The sequence below is a fragment of the Lepisosteus oculatus genome, chromosome 10 (genome assembly GCF_040954835.1).
Source record: "Lepisosteus oculatus isolate fLepOcu1 chromosome 10, fLepOcu1.hap2, whole genome shotgun sequence".
Classification (NCBI taxonomy): Eukaryota; Metazoa; Chordata; class Actinopteri; order Semionotiformes; family Lepisosteidae; genus Lepisosteus; species Lepisosteus oculatus.
The window spans coordinates 15,692,323-15,715,207 of record NC_090705.1 but is presented as its reverse complement, the minus strand read 5'-3'; the positions used below and the strand labels follow the sequence as shown (position 1 = coordinate 15,715,207).

The 22,885-nt window shown below is 43.5% G+C and overlaps 2 protein-coding genes and 1 long non-coding RNA gene across 8 annotated transcripts in view; 1 reads left to right on the top strand and 2 right to left on the bottom strand.

Moving 5' to 3' along the window:
- The window catches only part of LOC102693308 (speriolin-like protein), a 6,910-nt gene extending 1,565 nt beyond the window's left edge, over positions 1-5,345 (bottom strand). The window contains exons 1-3 of one of the 2 annotated variants that reach the window (XM_015357654.2): positions 5,056-5,345; positions 1,492-1,695; positions 370-509 (exon numbers count right to left, since the gene is read on the bottom strand). In XM_015357654.2, the coding sequence (XP_015213140.2) occupies positions 370-509; positions 1,492-1,695; positions 5,056-5,251 (540 nt within the window). In that variant the 5' untranslated portion in view covers positions 5,252-5,345. Of the gene's footprint in view, positions 1-369; positions 510-1,491; positions 1,696-3,127; positions 3,197-5,055 lie in introns of those variants that run through there. The other variant, XM_015357655.2, reaches the window with a different exon arrangement.
- Positions 1-9,133, top strand: part of LOC138241440 (uncharacterized) — a 12,232-nt gene extending 3,099 nt beyond the window's left edge. The window contains exons 2-4 of one of the 4 annotated variants that reach the window (XR_011190668.1): positions 1,073-1,165; positions 5,750-5,864; positions 9,004-9,133. This is a non-coding gene — a long non-coding RNA (uncharacterized lncRNA). Of the gene's footprint in view, positions 1-1,072; positions 1,166-5,355; positions 5,466-5,495; positions 5,865-9,003 lie in introns of those variants that run through there. The other 3 variants (XR_011190667.1, XR_011190666.1, XR_011190665.1) reach the window with 3 other exon arrangements.
- grinaa (glutamate receptor, ionotropic, N-methyl D-aspartate-associated protein 1a (glutamate binding)) lies at positions 6,357-22,728 on the bottom strand. Of its 2 annotated transcripts, none has more exons than XM_015357613.2 (7): positions 22,545-22,728; positions 13,410-13,795; positions 12,680-12,795; positions 11,621-11,821; positions 11,091-11,219; positions 10,186-10,329; positions 6,357-9,030 (listed from the first exon to the last, which is right to left on the bottom strand). In XM_015357613.2, exons 2-7 carry the CDS (start codon positions 13,771-13,773, stop codon positions 8,881-8,883), a joined length of 1,104 nt encoding a protein of 367 aa, XP_015213099.2. In that variant the 5' UTR covers positions 13,774-13,795; positions 22,545-22,728; the 3' UTR covers positions 6,357-8,880. The 2 variants fall into 2 exon arrangements, with proteins under 2 accessions (XP_015213099.2, XP_069051045.1); XM_069194944.1 differs by lacking the exon at positions 22,545-22,728 and adding an exon at positions 21,806-22,013.
- Between the last annotated feature and the right edge of the window lie 157 nt (positions 22,729-22,885).

The following is a 22,885-nucleotide window of genomic DNA, read 5'->3' as shown; positions in this document are numbered from 1 at the left end:
CACTGTAAAACTGTGAAAGAAAACTAGCAGTAACAAATAATTATACGTTAAGAACTAGAGTAAAAGTAAAAATCTTTAAGCAAGTTTAAGAAATGTAGACAGTTGCAGAGTGTCTATTGGATTTACCACAATAGTGACTGAAATTTGGTAATATTGAAGCCTGTTTAATACCATAGCAAACACCTCAGTAAAAGTAAGGCGTTAAAGTAGTCTTTCAGAAGCAGGATCCTCATCGATATACTGAAAATTCAATGAGTTTAACTGTGACCATTCAAAAGGCAAGGACCATAGGTGCAGCAAACACCTTAGCAGAAACCACGTGTGTTCCAGAAGAAGCTACTCTCCTCTGCTCTGCATCCACTCACTGACCTGAATGATCTTATCTGGGATGTTGAACACAGTAAATCCATACAGTCTGGTCTGGCCTGAGAACACATAGGACAGTATCCTGCGATCCAGCTGAAATGCTATCTCACCAACCACACGCTCCTGGCTCTGTTGGACAGGGTCTGTAGCACAAAACCAAGAAGGCTCGATAAAAATGTCCACCCGTGCCTTCGTGGCTCTACTGGTTAACTGCTGAAACTGCAGTAGACAAAACATGCCTATCTAACTCACTTTCAAACATTTAGCAACCTGCTGAGGAGAGGACTGCTCACTCTCTTGTGATCTGTGTTTTCTGTGGTGTCTTTATTGCCACATACCTCCCTGGAAGTACTAGCCACTGTATCTTCATTAGATCATGATGTACTCTAGCAAAAAGTCTTAATTGTCTCTTGTATACAGGATGTTTTATTTATAATTAGTGACGACAATATTTTTTGTTGTATTTGTGATTGCCAAACAGATACACAAGTCTCTGTTTGGTTGAAAAGAATAGTCAGGACATGTGACTCAACAACTAACTCTGGAAAATAAGTGTGCAGCCATCCTTACAGAACAACTGGCAAACTGCAGGACTGAAATAAGTTCAGCAAGCTCTGAGGTGAGACTTCAGCATCGCTGATCAATCTGGCAGGAGGAACAGGCTTTGTCAGCTCAAACTTGGACTTCTTGTGCCCTTGCATTACAGTGCTTCCCAACCTGTGGGCCCTGACACTGCTGCGAAAGTGTGGATCAGGAGCCTCGTGTAGCTCATTCCAGTCTTGAACCACATGATTAACAGGTCTGTTCCTTGAGCCAAGCTCACATTTCACTTCACACTGATAAAAGGTGAAAGATTTCTCCCTAAAATTGTAATGTGCTTTTCAGTTCAAAATAAATGTGAACGCTGCTACATGTGCTTTCGAAGAAGGTTATTAACCTGCAATGCCTAATTTGCATTATATAATTATACCCTCACTTTTTATTTTGTTTATATATTGATTTACAATACTGTACGTTAAAGGAGCCTCGGCTTGAGAAGTCTCCTGAGGTGCGCTGTCAGCAAGTTCAGAGACGGATGACCTGCTTTGTCAGGAGACGACAGGGGCCCATCTCTGCTCCTCTTACCTGTCATGTCAGGAGTTGTCAAGGGTTCATTTCTGCTCCTTTTGTCAAGGGAAACATTTTCATTGTGGCTGTTGACAGCGAGGGACTCTTTGCCTGGGGAGCTGAGATTCAGGGGGGAAGATGTTTTGTGTGGCATTTTCTGGAGATGGGAGCTAAATCTGCCCTCTTCCAAAGTCTCATCCCACACAAGGGTTGATGTTTGTCCTGCATTAGAAAAACATTTTACAAAAACACAGACAGGCCAGGGATCCTGAAAGACTTTTAAAGACACAACGATTGGCAATTTGAATTCACCTTTTTAAATTTATTAATTGCCCCAGTGCTCTGACTTTAGAACAATCAATCCAGTCATATAGACGATTATTAGATGATCTTGTAAGGCACAACGACATTGAGGAGAGTGAGCAGAAACAAACCCTTGGTTATATTCACGAAAGTTTTGTAGGTCTTCCATCATGTAACTTTATGCCCAGTACATACAGTACGTGTGCTTATAGTACACATTGTTGTACCTTGCCTTAGAGGCACAGATGGGAAGTTTTGTTCGGTAAGAAGCAGTGAGTCCCTGTGCCCACCAGGGCGGACAATATTTTGCTTATAGTTTCACCCACGGTGACTCAGAAAATAGAAAATTCCATGTACATAGTAAGTCCAGGGAACACATCGCGGGGATTATCACAGCTCCGTGAAGGTGCCCCCCTACAAACAGCACAAATGATTAAACCCACCTCATTCGTTAGTGCTGCATTTATGCCGTTAAAAGTAGCGTTTGTGCAGCTTTCGTTTCCGGGGTTAAAGTGCTATGTTTTTTCGGGGTCGTGATGTAACTCAGCCCCCCTACAACATCGTCGTGGAACCGGACCGGTCTCATTCATTAGTGAGATAAAGCGCCTCCTCTTTTTTTTTCATGGTAATCACGTGACTACAACTTGTAGTACAAGGAAGTTTACAGGTACCAACATACTCGGCACTTTAACTCCTGTATGCTAGGAAAACAATGGGTGCAATTTGTTTTCTGAGTCTGTCTGGTCGGGTGGGATGGATGTTTCAATATATTTCAATATAGCGCATTCTTCTTCTGGCTGTGACCTCACTCTGTGATGTACAAAAATATCACGTCCACCATATCTTTCAATTGTGATCTTTCGATCATTTGACCTAAGCCTTTGCAATTTCACACCTTTATGGTCGGGGAACAATACAGAGCTTTAATCCAGTACGTTTCCTTGAACAGTGTAACACACCAGATGTTGTAATTTTATACTAAACTGTTTACTTCTGTTTAAACTGTTTTGTGATGGTGTAACTTAATAAGCTTTGTAAGAAAACGTTTTGCTTTGGATTTTATAGCAATACTCACGGTCTACTGGATATGTTGTAAAACGTCATTCTCTAGTTAAAGTGATCCTTACAACACAGAGGCAGCAAATGGACGGTTTAGCTCGTTCCCTTAATATTACCGATATCCATAAACTTATGAGCCTTCTTAAAATATGAATAATAAATAAGACTTGACGCATGCCAGCAAGTTAACCATCTATGACATAAAATTGTGGTTTTAATGTATGTCAAATCACCGTGACTGCAAGAGATATAATTTTTATTTTCTAAGGCACGTTTTCTTTTCTTTCCCTACCGTGACATGCTGTGTTGCCAAACGTGTTACTGTGAGGTATCATCGCTACAAGAGCTCCACAGCATGTCATGATAGGGACCGCATGTATATCGCGGCAGCATATATCGTGACAACGGGTGCGTGACTATTACGACTGGTGCCATTGTTGCGACAAAGGTATCATATCATAACATGATATACCCAGATAGAACGAGTCACGATATACGGACTTTGTTTCGCGACATGGAGGTGGTGTATCCTGTCAGAGTATGTCACATCGCGATATATGGACTCCATGTCGCCATAGGGGGGCGGTGGGGGGTGTCATATCGCGATATACGGACTTCATGGCGCGACATGGGGGCAGTTTTTTTGGGGTGGGGGGGTGGTATATCGCGATATACGGGCTTCATGTCGCGACATGGGGGTGGGGCTTTTTTGGGGGGGTGTCATATCGCGATATAAGGACTTCATGTCACGACATGGGGGGTGGTTTTTTTTTTGGGGGGGTGACATATCGCGATATATGGACTTCATGTCGCGACATGGGGGGCAGGTTATTTGGCGGGATATATCATATCGCGATATGTAAACATCATGTCGTGACATGGGGGGGGGGGATGGCATATCGCGATATACGGACTTCATGTCGTGACATGGGGGCGGGGCGTTTGCCCGGATATATCATATCGCGATATATGCACTTCAAGTCGCGACATGGGGGGGCGTTTTTTTTGGGGGGGGTGGCATATCGTGATATAAGGCCATAACTGTCACGAGATGGGGGCGGGGCATTTTGTCTGGATATATCATATCGCGATATATCCACTTCTCGTGGCAACAGTGGCGACAGAGCGCCACGGCAGTAATAGTAATGCGGCTAGTACCGCAATGTGATCGTGATGCGCGCACCCCTATCGTGACATGCTATCTGTGTCGTGAAGGCGCTGTGGATGCCATGACATTCTTCGTCTGCTATTCAGTCTTGAGCTCAGTTCTCTTAGATTTCTCAGTTATTGGAAACCAATGGATGTGTTACTGTATATCCAGCGTGCTCATACAGCACACACGGTTAACCGGGGCTGCAGTATTTGGACCAAAGAAGAAAACCCATCACCTATGTTATCGTAACGTCCGCTGTTGCGCTTTAACCAGAGGGTCTATTTTCAATCTTGCTAAATTCCACCCAATTGTGGCCCGAACTTTCAGGCCGGGGGTTTAGCCAATCACGGGTCTGAGAGATGTTCAAGCTGGCAGCGTCAGGTGGATCGGCTTGTTTACTGTCAATCGTAATCTATTTTTAAAACGCTTTACTTATTCGCAAAATAACTACATCGTTTTTATTTTAACGCCTTTATTAATTCACAATGTCCCGTATTATTCGAAATACATTTTGTATTTGCAATATAACTGTCTCCGTAATTTGGAAACTGGTGTTGTCAGGATACAGCAACGGTGTCTCTTCACCAATAAAAGGAGTGCACAAGCAATACATTTTCGCGAATATGGTTAAAAATTAAAACAGAAAACACCTAAGCCAATGAACTAACGTAGCAACACCTCCCTAAATGTAAGACCTTTATTAGTGTAAACGCCGGGGTCAACTGATCAAAAGATCACAATTGAAAGATCTGGTGACGAAAGAAATACCTCACGTGGGTTTCATTGTTTGTGCTGTTTGTCGGGGGCGCAACTTCACGGAGCTGATTATCCCCATAAAACTGTGGGTCCCCATTTACACAGCCGGTTGTACTGGAGCAACTAGGGTAAATAAAGCACCTTGCTGAAGGTATAACATCAGTATCTGTAGCGGGGACTGGAACCCACAACCTGTTCAGGAGGCGGGTCCAGAGACTCGCTCTCTAAACTATCCCCACCTAGAGCTTTAAGATTACAAGACTGAGGTCAGGACGATAAACGTCACACAGAGAAGCAGACACACCCTTTACCTGCAACCCCCGCTTTTCTCTGCGAGTTGCTTAAGGCAGCGGAGTCTGCGCTTCGGTCCTCTGCCGGCAAGCCCAGCTGGGACCGCAGCTCCATGTTCGTCTTAATGAGCCCCACCATGAGCTTCAGCTCGCCGTTTTCCTTCTGGAGCTTCTCGTTCTCCCTTTCCAGCAACTCGTAGCTCCCCAGCAGCTCCATGTGGAGGGAGTCCCTCTAGCGATTTCGCTAGCGTTTTCCCTTTAAGTACCCGGTTCTGAGCTCGATGTGACTGTCCCTGCGGTGAAAACCTGTATCAGCTTGAAATTTTCCGTGGTCCCAGTTTTATATAATTTATTAGCTTCAATGCTAAACGTCTTCTGCCATTATGATGTCACGTATTACGTTATATAATTAAGTGGTTGCCTAAAATCAGGTTAGTACTCATTTTGATAATTATGTTTTGTCTATTACCTTCAATTTTTTTTTGTGAATTAATATTCCCCTTATTAATGGGGGGTATTTACAGGATTTGAGCATCACACCTGAAGAAGGCTCCACGGCCGAAACGTTGTGTTCTCTTTCTTCTTTTTTTCAGCATGGAATTAACCTATTACTTGTTCTTTGCAGCCTACGCATGCTGACGCAGCTACCCACCTGATTTAATATAATTTGGCTTGGCAAATGGAGAAATAAACTTTTTTTTTGTCTTGTGCCAAGGTATTTCACTGGCCTCCCTTCTCCCTTCTTTACAAAAGGATAGTACGAGATCGACAGGAACACCTAGGCCAGGCTCGGAACTCGACATTTACAGTAAACACTCCGATACCCGCAGGTAAGACCAGAGACAAAGATTTAATTGCTTTGCAAATGGGCACCTCTGCCTGTGATTTTGTTATTTTAGCACTGTATTTTTGTCTTGCAAACTCGCTCTTATTTTACACTTGCGCTATTCAAATTGTATCTTTCCTGCACTTGTATTTTTCTGTTATGCTTAACACTTGAGATTTTGTCACCGATTCCAATACGCACTTTTGGGAGTGTGTTTATCGTCCGAACCACTTGGGTGGAGACTACACGTTCAGTAATTTCTAAAGTTCTCGAACGGCATTAATACCAGCATCACAGCAAATACTCTTTTACTACTTGCTTTTAGCCCTAAAGCAAAGGTTGTAGCAAGATTGTGATGCTTTTTCTGGAAACCAATCGCTTTACAAAAAAGGATGATTCAGCTAAATACTGTACATCGCAGAAAAATACCACTGTTAAGTACAGCACACCTTTATAACAATATCAAACATGAATGAAAAAATAGACAACACTCGTATTAACGTATTCTTACTCTTTTAATGAAAAGCAAACAGCTATGTAGTTCAATATCTCTCATTTCAGTAATGAGCCCGTTTTACAGTGCAAACAGAACTACAAAGCCAATATTTATACTTTACACGTCAACCTACTGCTTGAAAGAAAAACCTATACATACATTTTAAATAGATGTACATACAAATAAAAATGTTAAACAAAAACGAAAAACTAGTGAGCTACACAACATTTTTGCTTTTTAAAATCAACCATGTGTGCACCTACTGTAACTGACTGCAAAAATGCAGCAGGAACACACACAAACGATCGTGCAGATGTAATAAATACATGTTACAAAATGCAAAACACATACACCTTTTGGATTAAAGTTCAAGATGCTTGCTGGGATCCACACACTAATTTGGGACTCAGTGAAACCTGCTTTGATGTAGGATTAGTGCTTCAAATTGTCTAAAAGTCACACCTGTTGGGATGCAATACTGACAAAGTCGATCACATTAGTTTAGAACCAGTCATGTCTTAAGCATTTCAGCTAGACCACTACTCGCCTCATTTTGCACGCAGGGAGTTTGTAAGGATTCAAATGCTTTTTTCACAGTCTTCATGCAGCAGCTAAGGGGTGTGAACAAACAGTTACTCTGTAGTTTTCCTTCAGCCCAACCTGTTTTCCCGTTTGTTCTGATATTTTCCAAAGACTACTTTTCTTTTACAATTAGGGTCCGATGTGTCCGATCATTTCTGGTCATCAAGAAGTTAGTTTTTTAAATGGTTAGTAGTAAACTGGTGAAATTCTCACTTGATTTCATTACGATCTAGAATTCAAACACATACGAGCTGCAGAATAACACCCAGCTAGGCTCAGCTGAGACCGATTACCTTTGCTCACTACGATACTGATGGAAAACATTGTCAATTATACAGTTAGAGTGTTATAACACTATAGTGTCAAGCCAGACAAAAAAAAACACCCAAAAAGATCACCCCAAAAAACCTCAAGTGCTCCTCCTAAAAACAGTTCAATTCTAATCTATATTGGGAATTCTAGGCTTTACACAAAAACTACAAAGAAGCCAAAATAACAAGTCTTTACTTGAGAGCCTGAAAAAATGAGGAGGAATCCAAAAAGACTATTGCCTGAGAAATAACTTTGTACTGTTACCTTTCCAATAGTTCATGGCGTGTTAACGAGATGCAAAGTAACCTGTAGCTTCAAAGATAACATGTTAAGTCTAGGTATTCCTTCATTTTAAAATGTCTCTTTGCAGGTTTCAGGAGCATATTAACATTAAAAATCAAATGCATATTAAACCACCCTCTACATTTATATTTTTAGAAGTTTAAACTCAAAGGAACTGAAGTATATTTACCCTTCATATTTAAATTTTAAAGATCTACAACAAACATACCTCATAAAACAGTAATATGATAACTAAAGGAGTAAGAAATGGAAACTGAACATTCAAATCTTGCAAGTCAGGAAATCCATGGACCATGCTATTTTTGAATTACTGTACAATATCAGCTTATTATCCGCTTTAAGTATTAAGAGATTAGTACGGAAGTTATTTTTTTCTATAAGAATAATTTTGTCGAAGATATTGTAGAAGTATGCAGTAACGTCTCATCATACAAGCAGGCAAGGTAGAGTGTGATGAAATAGCTTTCTTCAATCAGATCTGTCTCCAGAAAAGAATTGATCATCTCAGTTGTATTACTATTAACAGATTCGATTCAACAGAATGGCAAGTCAGTCATATGAATAGATTTACATTACAGCTCAGCATTGTCGTGCTTTTTGACCCATGAACTGTGCTTGACTGCTGTACACGGTAACTGTAAGTATAAGAAAATGCAGAGGCATCAGTTAGCCAAGAGGAATTTCTTAAGTAGGTTCAGCATTGGTTGCCAATGTTTCACAGCAGTCAGCTCTGCGTTTTTCTTTTTTTTTCCAGCAATGCAAACAGTCAGAAGCAGAAGGAAAAACTGCTCTCCAGAATCTCAGAATGTTATCAATATTATGTCGGAGTCTTTTTACACACTGAGAGACTATTTTTCATTCAAACCAAGACATACTTGAATGTGGTAATAGGGCACATGGCAATGGATTCTCACACTGCATTTACTGTACGTCTACTGTCTCTGTCCATTCTGAGCCCTGTCACTTGCACCCAGTTTAAGGGACAGGCAAAGAGTATACCACACTTCTTCAGCTATGGTTAACACAGCCTCCTGTTGCAGAAAGGAATGACTTTGGGGGGAAATGCCTAGTCCAAACAAGCAGCTTTTAATATACAGCTACTGTACATACTTTAAAGATTTTTTTCTGATCCTAAAGAAAAACAAAATCTTAAAACTTCGATTCTGCAGTTTGCAGAGATGTAAAAGTAATAGCCTGGCTGAAATAATGTGGCAATGAGCATACATAACCAATTCCACATCAAATGTTCAGAGAGAACTTCTACTTCTTCTGTTGCTTTGCAGAAAAAAAAAAACACTTTCACATTCCATCCATCTCCTCCACTGAGTTATTCTCGAGCCTTCCCAATGATGGCCAGAATATAGAGGAAAATGTTAATAATATCCGTGTAGAGGTTGAGGGCAGCAAACACATATTCTTCAGGACTCAACGCCATCTGTTTGTTTCCAAGGAGCAACTGGGTGTCAACTGCCAGGAACTGCAAAAAAACAGAACAAAGCAGATGTTGAAGGACAGAATTGGAGGCACAAATGTACAGTATATACCACGTTGTGTAGTAAAATAAAACAATATTAAAGCTATATTTGACTATGGAAGTGTTTCTGAGAATCTCATGAATTCCTGTGTAATGAATCCCTCGGTAAAAAATGCCCTCTCCTGGCTAGTGCATGCATTTTTAAAATAGGGAAATAGGTTCCTGTTTATTTTGTGGCATTGAAGTTTACAGAGAGAGGGAGAGAGATTTGACCACAGGTTGTATTTTGGTTAGTTCTGGAGGAAGCTTATGTGTTCTTTGAGCCCTTGTAGGCATTATACTGTATAAGAGTTTGAAGACTAGGTAACAGCCTGGGGATTTTCTGGGTTCTGCAAATAACATAACTGGTTTGTTATACGTTTATGATGCGTTAAGTGTGTGTATTTTTTAATAAATATTTGTTTAACCCTATGTGCCTGAATTACTCTTTTCACCAGAGAACCAAGAACCCATAAGCTTCTAATTATACCAATTTCTCAGGTATATATAATATTGGCAAAAATCTTGGATGGTTATGATTATTTTCCTTATCAGTTAATCTGCTCGGCTTATTCCTGATTCTTTCCATTTTTGTAACTCCCCCGTTTGTAGCAATATAAAGAATCTAATTAGTAAAAGGAGTGCTCAAACGTCTTGAGTGTTCCTGTAACCCAGAATGGACAATCTAGCATCAACACAAAGGCACCAACACCAAACACACAAGCTTAGTCAGCCCAAACGGGGCCTGACTACAGCCCTCTGGAGGAGTCATGGCAAGACGGAGCCTGTCCTGCAAGTGGAGGAGAAAGACAGGTCGAACTGACCGGGTGTCCCTAAGTCCCCATCGTGAGCCACGGCGATGTTTAAACGTCTTATCCACCATGATTGTGACCAGAGACTTTTCACGTCAGCTATCCTGATTCCAGATGTGACACAGCTGTGTCTAACCGGAGACAACTGGGAGCTCAAGGAAGTTTAAAAGGCAATCTTGCTCATTTCTTGGGACACCAAATGAACCTGACTCAGCTTGAAAGCGATTTCTGAAAAGAGGGCCGCAGGACATTTCCTTCCCGTTAAACTCTGGGTGACGCGAGCTGCACAGAGTGGGACGGGACGTACGCATGTGAAGAGCAGGGCTCCCAGGGAGGCGTAGACGATGTGCAGGATGCGGTGCCGGATGAAGATGCAGATGATGGAGAAGAGAATCAGCACGATGAGGCACACCAACAGCACCCCCCGGCAGGACGTGAAGTCGTACTTCGTCTGCGGTGGAGAAGGAGAGACGTTACGAGCTGTGTGGCTGCCATCCTGTGGCGCTTGCCGGAACTGCGCATCTCCAACCTGTGTGCGAGCCTTCCAGGTTACAGAAGTCTGCTACGCTGGCTGCTGCAGCTGACATCTTTAGAAAGACTGTCACATTTCAGAGCGTACAATTTCTAGAACAGTGCATGAAGTGGTAAATGTCTTCTGAGTGAAGCGCCTGGCGTCTCCTGGCTGTGCTTCTGAATTTGGGACACAGCCATGCACTTTCACTTACGCCCAGGTTTAATAGGGGAAAACAGACAGGCTCACTTTAGTGGACCTAATGAACAAAAGGTAAAGCAACTGACCTGAATGCATACCAGACGAACTGAACCTTCAGCACTTTCTGCAGGCAGGTTTAGCTTCTTGTTTGTGTGAGCAGGTTTGCTTTCGTGTGCCTAAAGAGTGTCAGGAGCTCTAAAGAGTTTCTATGCCCTCCGCCCCAATACAGAACACTGACTGGCCAACACTTGCTACTGACTGTCACTAAAACATTATTTATAATGCAGGCAACGAGAGCTAACACAAAAAACAACAGGCGTAATTAACTGTAAAACTTGGAGAGACCTTCAGGCAGGTCCAGGATAAATCACTCAAGTGTCTGAGGTGTTTTCCTATAGTTGAAACACGAGTAAGAGAAGACACCCCACGAACAGCTCCAGGCAGCCGGGAGCGGAGCAGAGGACTGGAGAGGAGAAAGAGGAGGGTGTGGGGGGACGCACCTGCAGAGAGAAGAGCACGACGGTGAAGCAGACCACAGCCGTGATGCCCACCGCCATGATGACCGAGTCCGTGTCGTGGAAGCTGGCGATCATGCCCACCATGTAGGACAAGCTCAGGGTCAGGAGTGACTGCAAGACAGAGGGGACAACATGGACCGTGAGGGCTTGGGTTCACTCCAATTCCACCAAACCTCAGGGTTGTTCACGAGCCATCAGTCTGATGGATCAGAGCTGCAGACTGGTAGCTGATCCACTACACAACATGAAGCTGCTCTGTGCAAAGCTCTGCAGGTTCTAACACACTTCAAATGAATGCCAAAAACTATTTTATACTATTTTATTAAACTATAAGCAGAAGGGTAATATAATCTCTCTCCCTTGTCCACGTACACACGTGACATCACCACGTGTGACATCACCAGCTGATGATTACTGGAGCATCAGTGTTTTCCAAACCAAGGACACCAGCAGGTGAAGAACTGCTGGTGTATTGGCAAAAAAGCAGAGGGCAGTCGAAAATAATAACTCACCAGGGCCACGAGGTTCCAGGGATGCTTGCGCCTGAAATCCCCGCAGCAGCTCAGCACGATAAGCGAGACGAAGAAGATGGCGTAGGACACATAGTAGATCCAGGGGTGCTGCCGCACGAAGAGCTTGGCGTCGTCCACAAACGTGAAAATCGCCACGAACGCGAACGTCACCGTCAGCTGCACGGTCAACACCATGAACACCTGGAGAGCGCAACACGGGGAAAAACAGACTCTGTTTCAGAGCCGCGGGGGCCTGTCGGGCTCCCTCCGGCTCTAGACTGCATGGACGTGGAGCGGAATCCAAGCACATCATAAGAGAGCGGACGTCAGACCCCAAAGTAACGCACAGCCATTACACGACTTTTAAAATATAAGCTGCGTTTTTCTTCCCTTTTCACACAATTAAAAATGCGTCTTATGCGCAGGCCTGGCCATCACATAATCTGCATAATAATCTTTTAATCTCGTAATCATTGCAATCTTGAGGTCTTGTAATCATTTAGAGCACAGATTACCAATATCTCACCATCAGACATGACTTTGCGTATGAAACTCAAAACATTTGCTTTCTACTCTAAATTCATTTTCTAGAGTATAACCAAGTCTTGTACTTTTCTCACTTTGGAATGACGTTGTATGCTAAATAAGATGGCTTTGCAATTACCTTGACTTTTTTTGCAGTTTCTGAGGTACAATATTTCATAATAGGTACACTGTATCAACAGTGAGGGAATGGGAGTGCTGTCTGGACACGGTGTAGATAGCAAACACTTCGAATTTTCCCTCCACCGCATAATGAGAATAAAAACCTCAGAAGGTTTAACACTGGGCACCTCCACGTTTATAACTTACATTCATCTGACATTTAAATGGTTGATAAAATAAAGGCAATGCAGAAGTTTGAAAGTTGTTAGTGCAGTTTAACTACTTAAGTTTCAGAAACATCCTGCAGTATTGGCATTTTATGAACTTCTACAGTAGTCATGTTTTCTTTCGCTTCTGGAAATCCATGTTAAGGAGCTGTGTCCTGAAGGCCGGAGCTCTGTTCTGCTTGCTCACCTTGCGGATGAAGGCCTGTCGAATGGACTTGTCCTCCCAGGTTGAAGTGGTGAACTCCTCATTATCGTAGTAAGAAGGAGGCACGTCCCCATGGTAACCAGGACTGTTGAGCGGGACTGAACACAATCACACGTACATTTCAGAACTACAAGTTAGAAAGAGCTCATATCTTAGTAACAAGGAAACTTCTTTTACATAAAAATCATTACTCATAAGCGCCATAATGTTAAACAGCAACCTTAAATTGATTCTGAGAATTAAACAGGAACTTTGAAGTCTCCGGAGACTTGGCATGAACTCAGATGTTCCATTAGGAATAGTTAATACTATCACTTATACACTGGCATCACCAGCACTAAATCCTTCAATTACAAAGCAAAAACCAAAAACGTAATTCATTATGTGGCTCTTGAAAACTGAATCCCCCCCCCCGTCATTCAATTAATGAAAAACTATCAATCCGTTGTCGTGTTTCTCTTTGAAGAGGATCATTAAGCAAATTCTGAAGCCTGGTCACCTAAGAGGCAGAGGATAAAGAGGGATCCTGCACTACCCCCCTCCCCCAAGGCCTGATCCCTCCAAGTGCCTTGGGGCAACCGTGTTGTGAAAGGCGCTATATAAAAATAAACTGAATTGAATTGAATCACATGTAATCCCCACAGCCAAGAAGGGCCAACACTGGTCGACAGCTGGCTTGGGGATAAAGGACAGTCTCCGGCCTGGCACTCACCGGAGGGGTCGTCGGTGTGGGGAGTGGGGCCCTGGGGCTGGAACCCCGGATGCTGGGGGCCCTGCTGGTAGGGGCCCTGTGGGTAGGGCATCTGTGGAAAAGGCACCTGTGGGAAAGGGACCTGCTGGCCAGGATAAGCGGGCTGTCCGAAGCCGGGGGCCCCCTGCTGAAACGCGGGCTGTCCAAAGGCATCCGTGGGGTAGCCGGGGCCTCCGTAAGTGGGGGCTGGTCCGCCGTACGAAGGGGGACTCTGTCCATAGCTGGGGGGAGGCACCATGAATCCAGCTGGGTTTGGAGCGCCAAACACAGGGTTATGGAGCGGGTTATTTTCTCCCGGAACATGGTAGCCTTTGTCCTGAGACATCTTTCTGGATGTTCTGAGTTACCTTCAGGGAAAAAGAGAAGAAAATGGTATATTTACTCACAAGCCAGTTACTTAGAAATCACAGACAGTACACAACAGGACATGTTTCGGATGGGACTTTCATCTGGCTGAACGTTCCTTGGAACGGATTTTGCCAACAAGCTTTTTAAATGCAGACTGCCAGCCTTTCAACCACCGATCAGCTGTTTGTTGTCTTTTTGTTGACTATCTCCGGGAAGCAAGAGTGAAACGCTTCAAGATCAGACGTCCTTGTCTAAACCAGAACTGGCATCTGTGGTTCAGCCAGTAACAAGAACTTCCACTTTCCTTTAAAGCAAATTCCAGAGGAAATGGTACAATAAGCTCATGTCAGAAAATGAGATGTATTTTTTCAGCTACTGGCAAAAGTTGCCTTCACTCTTATGGGCTGATGTCCAGATGTTCCTGGATTGCATGATTTCTGTAGTGTCACCTGGTGTACTGTAACACCAACTGGTGAGCAAGAGCTATGATTTGTCATACTACTTCAGTGTGTTTCTGGAAACTGCTGGATCTCAATTAGCTACTAAATGCTACATGGGCTGAATGGCCTCTTCTCATCTGAAAGAACATTCTTACTTATTTTCCACACTAGGAATGAGAAGTGCTGTACAATTAATAAGAAAAAAGCCAAAGACTTGTCCCTTCTTTTTTATATTTATTCTCACCTGGGGACACAGTTACTTGGCAGAAAGGGTTTCTAACAGTATCACTGAATTTAACCGCTAGTTTTTTTATGTACAGGCAGAGACAGGATACAACAACATCCCTGAGGCAGGGAGATGCAAGCACTGGCAACAGAAGCACCCAGTTTCTCTTCCTCTCAGTCCAACAAATAAACGAGGATTATTCAGGTCCGCCTGTACCTTTGTTAAGGTGCTGAAGCTAGTGGAGTCCACTCTGAGGGGCTGCCCTGCTGAAACAGCTTTGAATTTGCCTTGGGTTACTGTGTCACTCTCCCTTGTGAACAGTTCTCTGCAGGACAAGGGTCACAAGTCATGGGTTACCAAAACCTTGATTGGCATCATGCGACCTTACGTCACCCATGGAAAGCACCTGAAAACCCTACAACTTCCTCATCACTTTTCGCTGTTATGATCTGCTCCTTATTTCACACATCTTTAACTCCTTGAGGCTGAGCTCGTACCGCAGACTGGAAAGGCTGTATTTGTATAAGAACTCAAAACCTTTACACAATATACCACAAGTTGAAAAATCGACCAAGTGTGCAGCTGTGCAAATGTACACAATTCTTTATTTGCTCCATATCATCGTGCACATACTGTATATTCAAAGTAGATTTAAATCTGCCGAGTTCAGCTATTAGCCAGGTGATCAGATGATTTAAGGGAGTTATGAGTGTTAGGAAAAACAGCACACACAATGCTTAACATTTTGCATCTGTGAATTTTCTGAATGATGCCGTCTTACACTTTCCATTCTCCCTTTTAAGAGCAAAGCTTGAATATTCCTGCTCGCCAGTGAGAACACCTTAGCTGAACACACAGTGGAAATGTTAGGGACTTTTAACACTTGAGAGCGAGTTCCTAATTTTGTGAGTATTCTAGGTTTATATTTCCCTTTGTCGGCAAAGAAACCCAGCAGGAGAAAACAGTACCCATTCACAGAGGCTCCAGTGTTCTCCTAAGGACTCCTCTCCAGTTTAAAACACATTTGCTTCATGGCAGGAGGTTCTAAAGTGGCTTGATTTCAGATTATTAGAATTGCATTTTCAATCTAATTTTTTATGAGACTTAATGGATGTAAAATTCAATGGACTGTGTTCTCTTTTTTTTCTCCCCAGGAATCTATACACTGCAGAGTGAGGGAACTGTTTTAAAAAGTCTCTCTGAGAGCCAGCATGCCCAGAAGTAAGCTGGACAAGTCTTTAATATTGATGTGCGAGAAGCAAAGCTCTGGAATTTTTTTTGAGGTTGTTTAACCTACTGAAGTGACATTTTTCATAGCATTGTTCTAAAAGAGACTGAAGATGACCCCAACAACCTTATACTCTTCAACAAGGAGGATAAAGTCTTCATCCAAAGAAATAGTGTATCCACTTTTTTGAAGACAGAGTAACATTCCGTTGAAAATAATGTGCATACATCACTTAGAATTTGCAAGGCATCTTAAACAACTTCTATTTTTGCATGTCACCTCAACTGAAATCTTCAGGTTAGTTCACATTATTTATTTAGTTCCTTCTAGATCTTTAAGGCTGTTGATAGGTCTGCCTCTTAGGTCACAGTTTCCCATAATCCCCTGACTTCCTGTGTGACTACCGTGGTTGAGCCATGAGGCAACTGGCTCCAGACAGAGTATAGATTAATACTACAGACTGTAAACACCAGCTCGCTCCCTCTTTGTGCTTCACTAATAAACTGCATGTTTGTCAAAGACAAAAAAAACAACAACTCCGTGAACACACTACCTTTCGCTTGGATAACAGCATGTCAAGACAAGGTCTTTACCTCACTGTGGTTGTGGCTGATTCCTGCAAGTTCATGTACTACAATACGTAACCAACACTGACTCAGAAATTCCTTCTGAGAATGTCTCAAAGTCCGCAGCACTGAAAACAAATTACATGCTTTTCGTAACCACCTGTACTCATCTGCTGTTGTTCTTAGGAAGCTGCATGTTAGTCTCTCAAATGCTCAATGCTATCACCACATTAACTTAGGTTTACTGAAAAAAAGATAGTCCCCTTGACTAAACTTCAAGCACTTGTGAAAAACACCCAATACTCAATGCAGATATCACCACAGAGCCATCATTTTGTTACAGTGGAACCTACCCACAAAGCCCTGTGAATTGCCACCATTTCACTCCAACTGTACATTCCCAGGTTTAAGTATTTCTGTACTGATTTACTCCCCACCTCACAGCCTTCATTTGTCAAATCCTGGTCTCCCGTCTGTCCCCCAAGCCTGTCTACACTTTATGGGCGACAGGGCCTTCTCCTGTAATGCCCCAAAGGATATCAGAGAGTCACCTTCCCTAATCACTTTCAAATCCAGACTCAAAACCTTCATTTTTAGAGGGTTTTTTATTGAAATGGTTCCGTGTGCACCTTTGCTCCTACTGTATTCCATACTCTCATTGTGTATATTCAATGCATATATTTTGTGTATTTTTTGTTTTGTTGTTGTGTAAAAAACTCTGAGAAGCCGCTATATAAAAATAAAGTTTATGTTTATTAAGTACTTCGACAATGTGGAGTATTTCAATTTCCCCGTAAAGACGGCGGTTTTGAGATCTCCGTGTTCTTCTCCTCCCAAATGCACTTTGATTTTTATTCACGACGTTTAACTAGAACTATCCGAAGGCATTCTCTTCCATCAATGACTAGTCCTCCACCATTAAACGTGCTACAGCCAGGCCCAGCCGAGTGGCTCAGCCGGTAAAGGCACCCGCTGAGCTCCGTGAGCCCGGGTTCGAGCCTGGCTCTCGTCGTTAGCTAACCCTGCCTGGCTAGCTAATGCAGGATTGGCTGAGTGCAGCCGAGAAGGGGGTGGGGCTAACTGTCTGGGACTCCCACCAGCTCCTTCGGCCTCCAGGAGTCAAGGTTAAAACATCATCTAAAACCTTACAGTTACAGGTGACTTCCAGGAGAAAGATTAAAGCCCTAAAGTCCCAGGGACACTCTACACATCCTCCTTCAGAGGTCAGATTAGGACACATGAACACTGCCTTTATGCTTAATGACAGAGTGCTCCTATTTCCAGGGAATGCCGGAACACTTTCCCTTCACTGTCAAAACTCCACACTTGCAAGTTTTTCCTTGACCTGTCTCAGGGGAGATCCAACAATAACAGTCTTCACCAAGGCAGGCAATACTCGTTTCATACAAAGGCATCTCAATAAACAAATCTGATCTGCTGTTGTCCAAGTCATTGGTGTGCCTTTCCTCTCTTTGGCAATTCATAACATGTCACGTAGGTTCATCTGGAAAGGTTCTTCTTTGCTGCAAATTAACTATTTGTTGTGATCCTTTGGGGAAAAAAATGAAATGGGTTCTTCAAGGTAGTTCTCAATGCTGATGGACTCTGATGGTGTGACAGCTGGGATAAAGATCAAAAAGACTTTCCAGAGAGCGCCAACGGAAAAAAAAACACTCTTGTCTTTGTGGTCTTTCTCCCGATCTCCCCAAACCAATCAGTTGCCACAGAAGTCTGTTTCATGAAAGAAAAATAAATCCGCTTATCAGAGAGGATGAGAGATCGAGCCTGATGTTATTTCTGCTCCCTCTAAAGTAGTCCAGCAGAGGATTAGCTGTGAGGCATTAACTTGCTACAAGGTGAACAATGTTATGCGTGTCAGAGCACAATTAGGTGGCTGAAACTAGATGGATAACATCCTAATAATTATTGTTAAGGGATCTGGTCTTTAACCCAAAAAGTACTTGCAGTATAGATGACGTTAATGCAAATCTCTTGTAACACTGTCTATTATGTCAGGCCTGCCCTGGAAGAGCCAAGTGTAACTTTATTTACTTTTACCACAAGCAGTAACTGCATTCCATTTTACTGACAGTAATAAGTTCAAGTTTATTGTCATTACACTCATATACATGGTATATGGTATAACGAAATGCTATTTAGCTAGTCTCAGACAAAACGAAACTTGCTGACGGAATATGCAAACCCTCTTGTATTTTGGGAAGGGGTGTGTGGCTTTTAACCAGGACTTCTGAGCGTACGAAGGTGAGGGAAGGGATATGATTTAGGCTCACAGGGGCCTGTTATTTCTCCACAGCTGCCCTGTGTGAGAGCAGACAGGTGGCAGACGGGAAGGGCTGGGTGCCGTGACTTGTAACGTTGGCATTTAAGGCACTCGGAGAGGAGGAACAGCTTCGTTCCCAGAGGAAAAGCCCCCAAACAGCTGTACAGCTGCCAAGAAGAGAGCAATCCACCACACTGAGCACATGACATACTGTAACTGCCTCCACTCTGCTGACCTCCAATGGTTTCACGTGTTCTCCAGTACAGCACGCAGAGAGTCCTGAAACACGCATACGCAGGATTGCACTGACGCTCACAGCAATGTCTCCTGCCGTTCACTGCTATTCCGAATGAAATAAACACATCTAGAGAACCCTGGGTGTCACGACATGAGACGACACAATAAGACCTCAACTGCAGGCTGGGCCTGAAGGCAGGAGACATACTGTATAAGGTCCCCCTCTCAAGAAATCCCTCCAAATAAGAGTTTTCACTTAACATTAAATATTATTGTAGATACTATCACTTTATCGCTGGGTAGTTGTGTAATTAAGAGCTACCTCTAAAATAAACCTGTTAGAAAACTTATCCAGTTGCCAGAGGTCAGTAAAGGGAAATATATAGCCAAAGCCCTGAACAGTAGTACGTGTTTTCTATTTAGCTAATAGCTGTGGCTATTAAAGAATGATATGATACAGCTCTCGCTCATTTCTCATTACTGCTCTTTGAGAAATGGTTTAATGGCCTGTATCTGTGAGGATGGGCTATAAGACTGTGCACAATTCCAACAGAAGTAAAGAAATCGTAGTTAAAAACAAGTTTCCACTTCTTCAAAGGAATGCATTCATATTTTTAGATAAAAAACAGAGCACAAATACATTAAAGACATTAAAAGTTTCAAGGTCTTCACCACTGCTGTACTCAGAAAATAAACACAAACAGCCACACCTACAGAGAGTCGTGTGGTTAGAAGAGATGAATGACACTTCCTAATGTAGCTGTCAGCAGAAAGAAAATTTTAGATTTCATTTTTTAATTTCATTAATTTATTTTTTATTATTCTGCTTTGAGGCTGATGCTTTTACCCAGAGTGCCTTGGGCTGGTACCAGCTGACTGCTGGGTATTTTACTGGCGCACCCTCGAGCGAAAAACAGCAGCGCCCATCAACACCCCCCATTAAAACCCCCTTAAAACAGGGGAAAGCACTACAGTATTTTCTCTTTACAGTGGATTTGATACAGGGTGGCATCGATATATCAAGTTTTATGCAGGACGCTTTCACACCCTTTAAAGCACGGTGCCTCATTTTCTCTGCAGACAGAACTACACCTGGCGGCAGAGGTGTTCAGATGAGGCCTGTTTCAGTTCTCGGCTGCGTTCCTTCAGACCAGAGAAGACGTGGGAAAGCAACCTGTGGCGGACCTGAATCAGCCTACCCACCGGGATTCTTTTCCCAGGTCACGGAGAGAAGCAGAAATCTTTCCTCTGTCAACTGGAGAGAGTACACCTGAGTGACGGCGGTGTGTCGACTCAAAACACAGGAATTAGGGAATAAAGTGGCAATGACCTTTGTCATCTTCTGTGTGGCGTCTTGTAACCTTATTTTAGTAGCTACGGGTGATGTAGAAACACCTCATTTTAAAAAAGGAGTGCTCCAATTTAACACCGCGGTCTCTGTAGCACCATTACGGTGGGAATTCAACCTGACACAGTCCTACTCAAATGAAGCTCCAAAGCCATTCTTCCAGGAAATGGTGTTCTCGTAATGTTTCCCTGCTGCTGTTCTCTGGGCTTCAATTGTTTCACTTTCACAATGACTTTTTCTGTGCAATCTTTTCCACCTCCCAGCCCTCAAAGACCTCTCACGTTCTATTAGCCTTGTCACATGAAGACAATGTTAGAAATACACCACAGGACGAGTGGAAACTCCATGAAAGTGCACTGAAAACGCAGAAGAGGAGGCCCCTCTCTTTACGGAAAGGGTTGTGGGAGTATGGAACAAGCTGTCTTCCACTCTGTATCTGTATCCATGTTTGCCCACTCCTGAAATTAGTTCCTACAGATACCTGGCATGTGGCTCATGTGCTAAAATTTGTGAATGTTGTATTTAAAACAAATTCTGTAGACGGGACCTACTGTAATTCACACATTAAAGTATGGCAATTTATTTGAATACTTTTGAAAAATCACATACAGCAGGGGAACAAACTCTTCCCAAATGCATTGGATTTATCCCACACCTAATCCAGTCACAAATGAACTCCTGAGATACTATTTTTTATACATTTTCTATACAGACTTAATTAGCAGATTAGTATTAGCTTTGCAGTTTTTATGACAGTCTGAAGGAATAAGACGACATACTGTACTGTCCTCAGTGGCTCCTGTCACAGACTGTTGTGTGAAGAGGTGGCTTGTAAATTAATAAGCGACACTGAGATCATTGTAACCGAGGAAGCGTTCAAGCCCCTCTGGCGGATCAGTTTCTGTTTAGCTAAAGGGTGACCAACATGTGAGTGCGTTACATCACATGGCAGGGTGTCCCCCTCTTGGGAAGACATTATAATCCCTTCTCGTTTATAATATCCACAGCGGCCCGGAAGGCCACTACTTTGTTCAAAAGAAAACCCCGTCTAACGTGCTTTAGACAGACTGAAACAGAGAACTCAAAATGTTTGAGCCAAACGCTTGTAAACATTGACTGCAGCCGGTTAACCGCTGGATAAAACTACATACCGGGGGGTTTCTCTCATAGATACACATCAAAACGGTTTGGTTTAGAAACGCAAATCAAAGAAGACTTTAATCGCATGCTAAAGACAGGCTCCGTCGAGAAAACAGCTGCCTTGTCGTAACTCTAAAGTAGAAATTCAGTCAACCACCTCCGCCTCCGGACGGGTCAGGTCGGGTCGGGAAGGCGGGCCCGACACACGCTACACTGCGGTACTGGACTGTGCCGCAGCGGTGCGGGACCGGACCGGACTGCGGCCCAACACGGCAGAGCATTCAGGGCTGTGAGCCAGCACCTTGGCTGGTCAAAAGAGGAGGAAAAAAACAAAGTCGCGAACACGAAAAGGCAACACAGGCCAAAATCGATTTCTTAATTAAAGCTCTCAGTTGCCGCCTGTCTACTTTCCACCACACTGTCCGCGCACGGTGCGCGACAGGACAGCTGAAAGCGAAAGAGAACCAGGCTTAAGCAACCGATGGATAATTCATAAACGTCGGAATTCTCAGATATAATATTAAAGGACTGCCTTCAAAGGACCTGAATGAGTTTTCCTTCCCATTCCTAAAAGCGGGATACCCAGGCGCTGAAAGCGGATTGCTTGCCCAGACACGGACGCGATGCTCCCCGGCAGCCCAGCTCCCGGCCGACAGCCATGTTGCTTCGGGCTGCAGCGACGCGCCCGGCGGAGGAGGCTCTGCCCGTCCGGGCTCGGTTCGCTTCAGTTTGCCTCCGGAGACCCACGAGAGGCTGCCTGATTATGCATGGATGTGCCGGACAGGCACGACGTCACAAACTGAGACGTGAAAACTAACCGTTAATGAATGTGTGTCACAGCTGCCGAATAAACTGGGCAGAGCCGCGACTGTAAGGCGCTTCTCTCCGTTAATCAGCTTTCATTTCGCGCAGTTGCCAGGCATGGCAGATTATACACCGAGAGTCGGCATTCGCCTTCAGGCTGTTTTCATGTTTAGGTCCCTTTATGTGTTGCTACTGTATCATCCATGGTTATATCACACCTTGCGCTGCTGGTGTTTTGCAGTGCGGTGCCGCACATTTCCAGGCGCTCGATCGGGGCCTCGGTGCGCTGAAGCTACATCAGTGTCACCTCACCTGGATCATTACTGTACCACGACTCGCTCTCTCTTCCACAGACTGCCATTAATGTCCTTCGTTATTATTAACCCTATTTATATCTCTCTGCGATCATCCTATTAACACACCTTATTACGAGCTTCGCAGCTACACACAAACAAAACAAGGACGTACGTGTTCTTACCTTGTTATTGTCCTTCTGGAATTATCAGCAATGTTTTATAGTCCCAAAACTCACTTCTGCGTCAGTAAGAGTATTCTATTTCGCTAATCGCCCGTCCAGACTGTAGCGCTTGATCTCACCCCACAGTCTTGCTCTCGCCCACCTCGGATTTCACCAGTGTGAGATGACGGTGACGTCATCGCACGCCCTCGTCATATGACAGGCTTCCGAGGGGTCCACGCGCTGGCTTGTCTTCATTGAGTAGCTTCTCACATTTCGTAACGCCTGCTGCAGGTGCGCTACGTCACGGTTTTGTAATGCTAGCAAACGATAAATATCAACATCAACATTTGGTACCCGAG